Source organism: Euprymna scolopes, chromosome 44 (genome assembly GCF_053919585.1).
Source record: "Euprymna scolopes isolate OS-2025 chromosome 44, ASM5391958v1, whole genome shotgun sequence".
Taxonomy (NCBI): domain Eukaryota; kingdom Metazoa; phylum Mollusca; class Cephalopoda; order Sepiida; family Sepiolidae; genus Euprymna; species Euprymna scolopes.
In genome coordinates, this window is record NC_136525.1 from 33,387,915 (window position 1) to 33,402,067 (window position 14,153).

General features: G+C 30.4%; 1 protein-coding gene across 4 annotated transcripts in view; it reads left to right on the forward strand.

The window, feature by feature from the left end:
• Positions 1–14,153, forward strand: part of LOC145268777 (rab3 GTPase-activating protein catalytic subunit-like) — a 139,021-nt gene that overhangs the window by 77,055 nt on the left and 47,813 nt on the right. For all 4 annotated transcript variants that reach the window (XM_080124388.1, XM_080124387.1, XM_080124386.1 and 1 more), the window contains exons 4-6: positions 5,765–5,918; positions 7,727–7,805; positions 11,920–12,039. In XM_080124388.1, the coding sequence (XP_079980514.1) occupies positions 7,753–7,805; positions 11,920–12,039 (173 nt within the window). In that variant the 5' untranslated portion in view covers positions 5,765–5,918; positions 7,727–7,752. The remainder of the gene's footprint in view (positions 1–5,764; positions 5,919–7,726; positions 7,806–11,919; positions 12,040–14,153) is intronic.

Sequence of the window (14,153 nt, forward strand, 5' to 3'; positions counted from 1 at the left end):
TCCACACTAATGTACTGTACTTGCAATAACATAACCCTTATCCCTGAGTGGCTTCCGGGCCTTCATAAGTGGTGATCTCCATGTAAAAAAAGAAAAAAAGAAAAAGCACAATCGAAAGATCGAAGGAAAATAAGAAAGGTATAATCCAAATGGAGAGTTTTTTAATATCCAAATGAATAAATCGTATGAAGCAATCCATAAAATGTGATAAGGTAAAAATCCGTTGCAGATTGTAATATTTCCACACAGGACTGTACGAAAGATTTTTACGAAAAGTTTTTTAAATAATGTTTATTGAAAAATTTCCTATAGAATTAATAATTTTAAATTTATTAAAAAGTATTAAAATATTAAAATTATAATAGAATGGCCACAATTTATTGAAAATCCATGGATTAAGGAAAAAAACGTTTAATTTTTGTATTCTTTGTTGAATAATAAATTTGTTATAAATTTTTTAATTTACTGAATTTAATTCCAAAGTTTCATTTACATATATGAATAAGATTTATGCATTTATGTCTTCCTAAAAAACATATCTAATGTGTAAAATTAAATCAATCGAATTTTAAAATTTAGACCTAGATAGCATCACATCTAACAAATTCATATTTGATTTTTTTTTTTTTTTACAGCTTGTTTTTAAAATTACCTTTATTTTTATTTATTTATTTTTTTTCAAAAAAACTTATTTCATGTTTCTGAATTTTTGAGTTGAGCATTGCTTATTTGCATTATTTGGGTTCTTCGGACTGCTGTTTTCATCCTGACTGTTATTTTTACAACGTTTCAACCGATGTAACCTCCGACCTTCTCTACGTGTATCTTGTATGAATAAGGGAAACATTTTGGTTGACCTCGAGAATCTTTACAGAATTTCAAACAGAACCCTTCATTTAATATTTAGCGGTAGCATACTCTCGTTCCATTAGCCATAACTAAGTAATTTGCAATTTTCTCTTCAGTGTTGCCTGCACTGAGGATTAAAGCTTCAACTTCCAGAAGATTGTAACTTAAAACTGAATTTTACCAAGTACTTTATCCACTGCGTCATAGGTCTTTGCAAAATATAATTGAGAATTGCTTAGGATTTCTATCCCTATGGAACAAGAGTATGCTATTCCTATGGATTAAATGAAGGTTTCCATTCAAAATTCTGTGCAGATTCCCGAGTTCAACAAGATACAATTATTAAACACCACTTAAGCAACTGAAACATTGTGAAAATAACAGTCAAGATGAGAACAATAGTCTGAATAAGCGAAATAATACGAACATTATTTCAGTCCAGAAGATAATTATTAATACAATGACAGTTATTTTAACTGATGACGCAAATAATGTAAGGGAGATAAATCATTAAAAATGAATTACCTCCCTTACATTATTTTTGTGTTATTATTGGGCATTTTTTTTTTCATCTGTGACCACTTCGTTTCTCACCGATTCCTTACTTGCATGTTATTTAAAAAAAACATCTTATTGAGATAATTATTGAAATAATAAAAGAATAAAAACTTTTTCTTTTGTTTTTTTTTTGTATTTTCTTGTGTGCTAAAATTAAAAGATAGCCGCTCCAGGAGGAATAAAATTATCTTAGCATAGGCACCGCCAAAGCGAAGGTTTCTGTTGTTTTTAATCTACCAAAATTCAAGTAATTATCCAATCAATATGGAATTTTCACCGATTATTAAGTGAAGAATGAACTTTATAATAGTGTACTTTCTTTTTTCATAATTTATATATATATATATATATATATATATATATATATATATATATATATATATATATATATATATATATATATATATAATCCTTTTTGCCCTATATTTTTTGCGCCTTTTAACATAATTTTGTCTGGGTCATTTTGACATTTACTTTTACTATTTTATATTTAATGCTATCACCATTTAATCCTTTTTTTCTCTTCTTCTTCACTGATTTTTCTTAATTGCACTTTTTCTTAGCAGCCGTGTTAAACGCATATCTTATTTTGCTTTTATTAATATTATTGGAATTTTTTCCCCTTTTCCGTGTACATATTTGTGAATTATTCCACGGATTTCGGCCTTTTGGATTATTTTGGACCATCTTCCAATTACGCAATTTCCTTGGATTTTACTTGTCCGAATCGAAATTTAATTAACTTTCTTGGATTTACATTTTTGGACTTTACCGTCATTGGATACTTTAACTTTCACCAGACTATCCATTGACGTTAAATCACCTTTTTCTTCACTATATTCCCTTTGCTTCACTTTTTGTTATCAAGTAAGATATTTGACTTACTTGCAGTTTCATCAAATACTTTTGTATGCAAAATCCGATCCCGCATTTTGCTAATTCCTACCCTCTGATGAGGAGGAAAGTATTTCTTTGAAACTCTGCAGATTAAGGACTATCCACTTATTAAGTGTTTCCTTTTCAGATTAAATATGTTTTTAACTCTTTTTCAAAGTGTTTTTTAGCATGTTTTATTAACGATTTGCTTTATATATATATATATATATATATATATATATATATATATATATATATATATATATATATTGCCTACAACCCCCCTTCTTTATTTGTGGGTGCAAATATGCATAAAATAATTAACCGAAACTGAGCTAAATATATTATATTGTGGGGAGGGTGAGTATTGTAGATAAAACAAACAAAAAATATTTGTGCACGTATCAAATTTTAAGGTTGAAAATCCGAATTTAGAATGTGTTTTATTTTTTGCCTTTTGTATTTTGAAATGTGAAATTCGTTGACTACGTTAATAATTATTATTATCTTTTAAATTAACAAAAATATATATATATATTTTCATTATTTTTGTGAAAAACACTACTTTTGAATCTTTGAAAAATAAATTAATAATTTTCTTTTAGTGAGCCCAATATTGCTAATATACCATTTAATAGGAAATGCTTTGAAGAATCGATACCAAAAAATAAAACATCGATAAATAACTGCACATTTTGCTAAAAATACAGCAATTTGTTATTTATTCACCTAAGGTTGCCCAACCATGATAGAAGATAACAGAGTCGTTTACAACACATCGCAGTCCCCAAATGGTTATTTATTTTATTATTTTTGTCCATTCGTAAAATACGCTTGAATATGATATTTGATTAATGTTACTGGCCAACCTCATTGTTGCTTAACTTTGAGTGTTATGTAGGCAACAAATATATATATATATCGCTTATGAAAAAAAGAATTAAACCCTTCACTTAATCATTAAATCAAACCTTAAAAATACATGGCTAAATTAAGTTTATTTAGTCCCCTCCAGGCCGCCATATTTAATTTAAAACTATCATTAAAATTTTTTTTTTTTTTTTTAATTTCGCTACACAAATCTATAGAGTCATATAAAAAGTTAGAATTATTTGAAATTCAGGTAATTAAATTATATTTTTTTGCATATTCTTATCAGGTAATTAAATTATAATATTTTTGCATATTCTTATCAGGTAATTAAATTATAATATTTTTGCATATTCTTATCAGGTAATTAAATTATAATATTTTTGCATATTCTTATCAGGTAATTAAATTATAATATTTTTGCATATTCTTATCAGGTAATTAAATTATAATATTTTTGCATATTCTTATCAGGTAATTTATAATATTTTTGCATATTCTTATCAGGTAATTTATAATATTTTTGCATATTCTTATCAGGTAATTAAATTATAATATTTTTGCATATTCTTATCAGGTAATTAAATTATAATATTTTTGCATATTCTTATCAGGTAATTAAATTATAATATTTTTGCATATTCTTATAGCAAATTATCCTAAAACTTATTTTGACAAAAAAAAAAATATTTGGTTCAAAAACGTTTTAAAAAATATTTTAATGTTTTATCAATCGACACAAAAATGGTGGTGAATTGTGTTGTTTTGGAAAATTTTTAAATTATAAATTCTATTAAAATAATAGAAAAAGTTTTATATTATTCTGATTTTCATATGATAAAATTCAGGCTTTTATCTTTCTGGAAAAAAAAAAAGTTGCTTAAGAATAATGAACTTTAACAGATTTTTAATTCGTTTTTAAAAAAAAACAACTTGGTTTTTCTTTCATATTTTAGCCGTGCTTATCTTAACATGACAATTTTGCACCATTTCTATGTCCGTACAAAGATTAAAATCAAGATATAATTATACTAAACCTTATGTTTAGAATCCTTTTTCCAACTTAGATCAAAATCCATTGCATCATTTTGCTTTTATAAAATGTCTTAAGCTTAAGGGATCTTAAGAAATTGAAATTCAGTGAATTTTTCTGAAGTGATGTCTCATGACTATGGATCAAATCCATTGCAAATCTGAGATATTTTAATTTTCAAATGAATTCTGGTGGCTAAATTAAAAATGCTCCAAAAAATCTAAAATTTGAGGAATATTTATTAATTGATGTGTAATAACTATTATCCAAATTTCACAAACATTGGAGTTATCTGAATTTTCACAAAGGGCTCCAAACCCCCATTTTTACCTCTTTGCAAAACTAAATTAAACATAATATAGCCCACATCACAGCTCTTTATACCTAGCAGCTGAGTTCTAAAATTCATAAATGATTAGTAATCACTTTACGATTCAATCTTGTGCATAAAAAAATTGTAAAGTGGTTAACCATAATCGAATGATGACTCAAAAGCTCCTTTTTCATAAGTTACTATATCAAAGATGTAGGGGAGGATGCCACTTACCCTTGCTCCTCACCTTATAATGCTAAGTGTTCAGCAAGGAGACATCAAGTTAAAGTACCATATTTTTAAGTCTATGGTAAGACTCAACCAAGAATCAAACTCTGGTCTCATTAACAAATACATTTTTGCCAAATGGGTTGATGCTGGTACATAAAAATTTATAAACATACTAGACTTTGAAGCTCACTAAAAACAAACAAACGTTATAGGCCATTGACTCAGAATGAGTGCTTAATGCCAAATTTATGCTTGAATAAGATTAAGTTTGGACTCAGTTTTACATTAAATCATTAATCCCGAACTGTGCATCAAATGGACACCATAATACTTAATTCGCTGCACCTTATCATAATAAAGATCCATACAAAATTACAGCCAGATCAGCCCAGTAGTGTAATGTGGCCATTATTTTTTATCTGTGCTGTTACACTTCAAACCTTTCTGACCCACACGCTGTCTGGTACCGTCACAAAGAAACAAACAAATAAAGCATAAAAAGGAAAGAAACAAAAATCCGACTTGGCATTTTTTTTAAAGTGAAAATGAAATGCATTTATTTGTGGTTCCTCAAAAACATTGCACTTCATTATATTTCTAAAGTCTTTTCTCACATGTGCTTTTTAAAAATCTCTGTCTTCCCGCCACCTGACACTGGCACCAGCCAGCGATTTCTCACTCTCATGTTTACGTGTCCATTTTCCCCGTTGCACGCTTTGCTTCTCCTTCAACCAAATGGAGTATTTTTCTATTCCTTTCTTGTGATGCAAGCGTGTGTACACTTGTTAATTTGCATACGTGCTTTAATGGCGGCTGCTGATATTTTTGTTAGACATCTATCCTTTGACTGCTGCTGCTGATTTTCTCACACATGCCCATACGCGTTTTGTTACAATAGTTTTCATGAAAAAAATGGAACAGACAGAAAAACAAAGAGAAATATAATATAGATACACATAACTTTTTATGAATAGCGAGGCATATATTTTTAGATAATGTGATGAATTTGGCTTTTTTCTTTTCCTTTCTTCCAGGGTGAATTCACTTCGGAGACTTGGGAGGAACGCACAGATGAACTGCAATTTGTGAATGTCAAGTTTGACCTGACCTATCATTATTTGAAATCTGCTGAGGGCACAATACCTGAGAAGTCACAAGAACAGGATGAGCAAGATGAGACCAAAAAAGGTCAGCGTAAATTTCAAATGCTAACAAAATCAGATCAGGGATACAAGTTCTTTGCCTTTTTTGTTTTTGAGATCTAGAAAAAGTCACTAGAGCTTCTCATTGTAACAGAGTGTGGCCGTGCATATGGCAGCTGTATTCAAATGCTCATTCAAATGTGACATCATCACAAGGAAAAAGAAAAAAAGACTAAAAATAAGAACTTATACACAAATCGGGATTACATTTTATTTGTGAAAATATCCGGAAATAAATGTCATTGTTTCAAGAGAAAAAAGTGAGTCGATTTATTCCTCGTCTTAATCTTCTTTACGACTGAGTTTACAACGTGCTGGGTTTCCTTCATGTTAATATCTGTGTAACGTTACATCATGAATGTTAGTTCTCTGCTTTCTGTCTGAAATCCACTTGTTTTCATTTTTTTTTTTAAATAACAATAAGCTAATTTCTTCCAAGTTGCTAGAGCCTTACCTCCTAATTTTTTTATCACCATTTGGCTGAATTTTATTTCTCTTTCGTCTCTCTCTTGTTTATGATTCTTTCACTTTTCTTGTCTTTTCTCTCTTCCTCTTTCTTGTTTTCTATCTTATGACAGTTCTCTCTGAAAACTGAAAATCTTAATTTTGCTGTGAAGTGGGTAAGGGAGTTTGATGACTTTTTTGTTTCATTAAAGAAAGACTTCCTGCCACCGCATGCATATTCAGTATCTCTTAATTTTGATTTTTTTCGGTTGAAATTCATTTGTCGGCTCAAATTATTTGATCATTCACTTATTTGTTAATTTGCCTGATTTTGTTTACTAAAATCTGATATTTTGTAATATATGTGTGTGTCTGTGTGGCAAGTTTTTAAAATCTGATTTTCTATAATACATATTAGAAGACTAACCGGCATTGCCTGGGCATAAAATATGCTTAAATATGATATTTTGATTAATGCAGATTTCGTATTCATTATATTATTTTGGACCCAATATATAGTAATGATTTAAAAAGGTAAAAAAAAATGACTTGTGCGCCACCACTGAGATTCTAAATGGAAAAGTTTAACTTACAATTTACTTTTTTCTTTGATGTTAATGTTGAACTATGGAGACATGTTTGCTGCAAGGCTAAAAATTAAAACATGAACCAATAGCTATTATGTTACGCATGCATATTTGTAATGCCGTCGTTCAATCTTCACCTGTCAAATTCCATTTTTTTAACTTTCACACTTTTGCACCGATTTTCCCCAGCTAAAACCCAGATATAAAGTTTTGCTTGTGTTCGAATACCCTATATATTAAGTTTCATGTCTCTAGACCAAAAACTGACAGAGGAGTTTGGTAGGCAAAATCTTTTAAACAAATATATTTATGCATACATAAATATATATAGAAAGAGGTTTGTGTTTACTATAACCTTTTTATGCAAATATTACACAAGTATAAATCATGTAGAATATCTGCATGAATATAATTACACGTAATAGTTAACTAAAGATGATCATCCCATAAGAAAACCAAAACACTAATAGGGAATTAATTAAAATGAATGTTTAAAAGAATATGCAAATTAGCTAGATCTTTTGCAGATGAATGCAATTCCACCACCCATATATAACAAAGTTGTATTTTTGTTTTTAAATAAAGAAAAAAAAGAGCTTTTAGTATGAATATCAATACACAAAAAAACAAATTTATAGGAGTATATATATATATATATATATATATATATATATATATATATATATATATATATATATATATAGTGTATGTGTGTGCCACATGTTTAAACTTGTATATAACAATAGTTTTGTTTCTCTTGCAGATGCCACTCCAACTGTATTTGAAGATATGATGTCCATGGATAACGACTTCCCTTCTCGAGCGCATTGCCTCTGTCGATGGTATGTGTTATACGGCTGATCGTTTTTGTTGCTTCTTGAATAGACACGATTTTAGTAATCACCATTGATTTGTTCTTTAATGTGAATTTGAATGCTTGTCTTGGAAGTTACAAATGCATGGAATTTTTATTACTATTTTTATATTTCTATGAACATGCATTTGTGCATTCCCTATACAGGCCGTGAATGTCCCACTTTTTGTGCTGTCATTTTTAATAACAACGATTTATTTGTATATTTATTAACAAAAAAAAATTGCTTTGGGAATCTTAAGTAGGATGATCCTTGGAGTGAATGTGGTATTATGGTGATTGAAGACTAGCTAGGAATAACTTAGTCATAAAGTCCAGTGACAAGGATGCCCATAGACACGCCCCTCCCCACACTTTTGAATGCCTTTATGCCTAATCTGTTTATGACTCGTAAAATGTTTGTAAATAAATTTTTCCAAGATTGTTGTTCAATCCAGTAAACATTGCAATAAATAAATTCTCCCGCCAAACACAAATGACAAATCCAGATAATAAATGTTTATTTTTTAAACTTTTATTTATTTTTTATTTATTTTTTATTTAAAAATACAAATTGCAATAATATCCTATGTCGAAATGAGTGCCTGACTAAATTGAAATATATTAACACAGTCTTTCAACTACCTAACTGACCGTCAACCTTCAGAAAAACCAATTACCTCATTGAACATCCAACTCCCATTGCCCGTTCTAACCATCTTCTGGAATCTTTTCACCCCTGATCAATCCAGCCTTTGTTAGTGGTCACCATTCAACCACCCAGATCTAGACTACTTGAAATATCCATTTAAAGAGGATTATCTCCAGATAATCTTTGCTCAAACAGGTCAGTCCCAACATGATCCTCAGTTCAATGAGATACTTGATTCAAATAAAGAAAATATCTCTTGGGTGGTCTGACTTTGGCCAGAGACATATTCAATTCACTATGCCCCATATCTTTTTTTTTACCTTGGCCAAGCATGGTCTATTAATATATTAGTAGGCCATGCTTGGCCGAACATCAATCACTCATATGCACTACCAAAACATGCAGTGCATGTTAACATATGTAGAGTATGTAGAAAAAGATACACTTCATTACACTGCATACACATGCCTGATAAACTCTTTCTTTGACAGTGAAAACGTTCTGCTGCTTTGTAATAGCAGAAGTTCTCAACTTATTCAATTCACTTTTAATTTTTGCAATGATAAATACATGAAAATTTTGACATTTGTGTAATATTTTTATTTATTTATTTATTTTTTTACTCAGTGGTCACCACTTATCAAGGCCCGGAAGCCACTCAGGGATAAGGGTTATTGCAAGTACATTACGTTAGTGTGGAGATTTGATGAAGTGTTTACTTAAGGGGGCGGTTCATTAGGAATTTGTTAACGTTGGACTTGAAGACATCCAAGTTGTAGTCAGGTAGGAAGCAGGCAGATGGGATAGAGTTCCACAGGTGTGCAATTCTAAGAAAGAAGCTTTGTTCATGGAATCCACATTTTGATTTAGGCACAGATAAAGAGTGGGGGAAATTTTTCACAGTGGATTCAGCTAGACAGGTGTTTTTCGTGAAAGATTGGTGAGGGGGGGGGGCAGAGATTGGAGTTCAGACGAGCACCTGCCATGGAAATAATGATAAAACAAGGATAGGTTCGCAACGTCTCTTCTTTCGTAAAATTTTTATTTTATATGTTTGGGAAATTGCATTTTAGTTGGATGCCTCATGACTTGCAATCCCCTCTTTCAGCAGAATTAAAAAATAGGAGGCATTACATTTGGAATGCCCCTTGTATGTGTGTGGTGCTTGTGGCAAGGGTATTCCGCCGAACCTAATGAAATTCCATGACAGTAACCAAATACATGAGAGCATGTGTATATGTATACATAGAAGTCTAGAAACCATTCCTCACATATGTTGCAACAAAACTTGTAAAAATAAATTTTGGTTGCAATCAGGCATTGTAGCCATGACTTTTATAAAGAGTGCTGTTCACTACTTCCTACACTGATGATTGCATAAGTATGAAACACTTGTGTCTGTTGGTATAAAAAATAATTGTTAATATTTATTTTAATAATATTATTATAAAAAGCTCCTTTAAGAAAATAAAGTTGAGCCCTATTTAGGGAATTAAGAAAAAGCAGTCAACCTAAGCAAAAAATGCAACATTCTGACTTGTTTTCTTTGAATACTTTCTTACTGTTTACTCTTTATACTCACTGACTAGGTATTTATGGGCAATTAATTTATCTCGATTTTTGTATTAATTTCTGGCAGCCTGAACTTAGAATACCAACTTATGAAGTCAGAGGTGACTTTGTTACTGGGTTGAATCTCCTGACTGCTAATAATTATGATTTCTTACACTGATAATTGTATAAGCATGAAACATTAGTGTCTGTAGGTATAAAAATAATTGTTAATATTTATTTAAAAAGTTATGGCTTATATATATATATATATATATATATATATATATATATATATAAATCCAAATATATTGAACAAAAATCAATATCTTTTCAAAAGTGAAGCAAAATTATATAAACCTTAGAAAAATCCTCACCTGGATTAATCTACATTTCAATGGCGCTAATTGTCTCATCAGGGGTTCAACAATCAATCTGATGTCTGTATAATTTTACTTGTATATATTGATATAAAAAATTAGCTGTACTTACTTGGCATTGTCCAGGAAGTCGGCTTAATTTTTTATTTTTACTTAAAAGAAATAACATTTTAGTTATAAGATAAATAACTGAATTATATTCTTCCATTTAAAATATGAGTTATATTCCTTGCTAATTATTTTTAGGTGATTAGTAAAAAAAAATGTTTAATGTTATTTGTCATCTGGCTGTGATTAAATAACTTTGTAAATAAATTCTAGTGATGCATGTTGTCAATAACATGGTATAACAATAACAAATGAAAATTGGCTAGTCAGAAGTAAAGTTTTATTTTTCAGCTAAAATTCTATTTGTGTTGAACTTTGAAAATACAAGATGACTTTTTATGTTATCTATGATATAAAAGTGAAAATGTGTGTGTGTGTGTGTGCAATTTTTTTGTATGTCCGGCAAAGGCTTTTGTCGGAGCAGGGTCGCTGAGGGGGGGGGGGTTTACCGCTCCTTAGAACTTTTTATATACTCCTCAGATTAAATTATCTATGCTTTGCGAACAGAGGTAGTGTCTACATTTATTTTGATTGACTTATCAGGAGGTCGTTTCCCCCAACATCTTGTGGAGCGTAAAGCTTAACTGGCTTGCACCCAAAGTTAAGTGCATGATTTCCTTCCCCTATGGTGTGATGTTTGACCTCGTTAAATTTGCTCACCTGTGTGAACTCATTCACTTAACTTTTTAATTGCTAAATTTCAACGCTTTTAACTTCTTCTCGCCTCTTGGCGCAGCGGTAACGTCTCAGGATTTTTTCACTTTCTTTTTCACCTTCGGCTCAAGGTTACGGGTTCAAGCCTGCTTGCCAACACTTTTTTCCTCTACACACACCTACAATCACCCGGGCAACGCTGGGTACCCACACTAGTCTATGATATAAATCTCACCTGTCTGTTTAAATATATGTATGTATGTCTGCCTAAAACTTTTGACAGAGGCGATGAATTTTTACAAGATGTGTATTGTTTTGAAGCTCGACCCTCGGAAGACAAATATTGAAAAATTGGTCAAAACATTAATTCCTTAACCCTCAACTGGGCACTTTTCTACAGGGAGGGGTCGCTTTTTTTCACCAATATTTTTGAAAGTCATCCCATCTTTTCTGATTTACTAGCCTTAATTTAAAGTTCGCCTCTTCCGGTTTGGCAATGGACGCAACGGCAAAGATGTCACATTTTTTTTTTTCACATTCTTTTCCTCCTTCATGGTATGGGTTCAATCCTGCCTACTACCACTTTTTTAAATTTTTTTTTGCTCAACACACACTTCCAAACACCTGGGCAACGCCGGGCACCCAGGCTAGTATATTATATGACGATTTGGTTGTTTATTAATATTTGACTTAATTTGACTAAATATCTCAAATGTTTGTCTATTTACTTCCACTTTATTTTTAAAAATATTTTTCAGGTATGGTCTTCGTAATTTTATAGTAATATCGCCAAAATCATCTGCAGATATAATTGATATTGAAAGCCGAGCCAAGTTGCTTCTTAGTTCTGTCACAATTGCTTTGGGAAACACAGGATGGTGAGTCACATTTCTTTATTCTTGTATCGGGCAATGTCAAATAGCCCTGCTTATTAAAGGTGATAACAGAAATAATTTATTTTTGTTCATGTTTAATGAAAAAATAAATAATCCATGGCTATAGTTTGGAAATTAGGTTTTGTCCAGAATTCCCTCTTAATGTAAAAGTGAAAATAAAGAAAAATCTATATGATGTATATACCCATGACGAAACAAAAATATATTCCAAAAATCATGTAAATTGACCAAGTAGCTTTATTTTTATAGAAAAAATCATTTTAAGTGATTGATGGGAATTCATATAAATTACAAGATAAATCTAGTAAGTATCAATTATTGAGTTATCTCCCTTCGTTTTTTTAAATATATTTTTCAAAATGGCAGGTGAGACATTAACTCTTCTAATACTCATAAAATTCGATTTTCTTTATAAAAATAAAACTACATTATCAATCTGTGATTTTTTTAATATGATATTTTAGTTTTGTCACAGGTATGTACATCATGCAGATCTTTTTTTTTTTAATATTGGGTGAATTCTGGACAAGAACTTGAAATTTGCTTAAATGAGGGTTGATAATTTGGATGGCTATTTGCATTGTGATTCTTATTTTCACAATATTTGGGCTGATGTATCTTCTGACCTTTGTCAAGTGCATCTTCCCAAACTTTGAAATCTTATGTTGAACTTGGGAACCTATACAGAATTTCAAACTGAAATCAGTATAATAAATATATTTATAATATTTAAAATAAAATAAATGAAAAACAGATTCATTATTTTAGGGACAAATGACCATTTATATCATTTAATGTTATCAAGAGATACACACATAACTCTGATATTTTCACAGATTTTTCCCTTACTATAACTCGTGTGTGTATATCCAGAGAGAAATGGGCTGGGCGAAGAAAAGAGGAATGAGAAAGAGAGAGGGCTAGAAGTTATGTTACACTTTTGCTCCAGGCAATGCCAAATAGCCTTGTTAATATTTATTTAAAACTGATAATAATAAAGAATATAAATTTTAAAAAATCACTTCACACTTCCACCTGATCATGGTTGAAAGAACAAGAACAATCTATTCAAGTGGATTAAATAAAAGGTTCAATTCCAAATTCTATATAAATTCCCAACTTTGAAAAATAGTAAATTATACAGATTGAAAGCATCAGTTTTTATTATTGTTATTATTAAAAACAAAATTCTGAAAAAAATTATCTCAACCAAATAAATAATTTATTGAAGGAAGTTTGTTCGTTTTTATTTTAGAAAGGAGGAACCTTTTGTTCAGTTGGCCAAAAAGTTTGTTCGTTTTTATTTTAGAAAGGAGGAACCTTTTATTCAGTTGGCCAAAAAGTTTGTTCGCTTTTATTTTAGAAAGAAGGAACCTTTTGTTCAGTTGGCCAAAAAGTTTGTTTGTTTTTATTTTAGAAAGGAGGAACTTTTTGTTCAGTTGGCCAAAAAGTTTGTTCGTTTTTATTTTAGAAAGGAGGAACCTTTTGTTCAGTTGGCCAAAAGGTTCGTTTTTATTTTAGAAAGGAGGAACCTTTTGTTCAGTTGGCCAAAAAGTTTGTTCGTTTTTATTTTAGAAAGGAGGAACCTTTTGTTCAGTTGGCCAAAAAGTTTGTTCGTTTTTATTTTAGAAAGGAGGAACCTTTTGTTCAGTTGGCCAAAAAGTTCGTTTTTATTTTAGAAAGGAGGAACCTTTTGTTCAGTTGGCCAAAAGGTTCGTTTTTATTTTAGAAAGGAGGAACCTTTTGTTCAGTTGGCCAAAAAGTTTGTTCGTTTTTATTTTAGAAAGGAGGAACCTTTTGTTCAGTTGGCCAAAAAGTTTGTTCGTTTTTATTTTAGAAAGGAGGAACCTTTTGTTCAGTTGGCCAAAAAGTTTGTTCGTTTTTATTTTAGAAAGGAGGAACCCAAACATCAAGTTTAAAGACATAATCAAGTTTATGCAATTCATTTTCCATGTATGATTTGGAAATCTTGAGAATGTCTGTAATTTGTCTGTTGAACGTCGATCTTGTTCAACTATGACTTTTACTTGGTCATTTTGGATGAACTCTCACTGAAAAATTTATTTTTTAGAATCAAGCAAACTATTTCTAACACA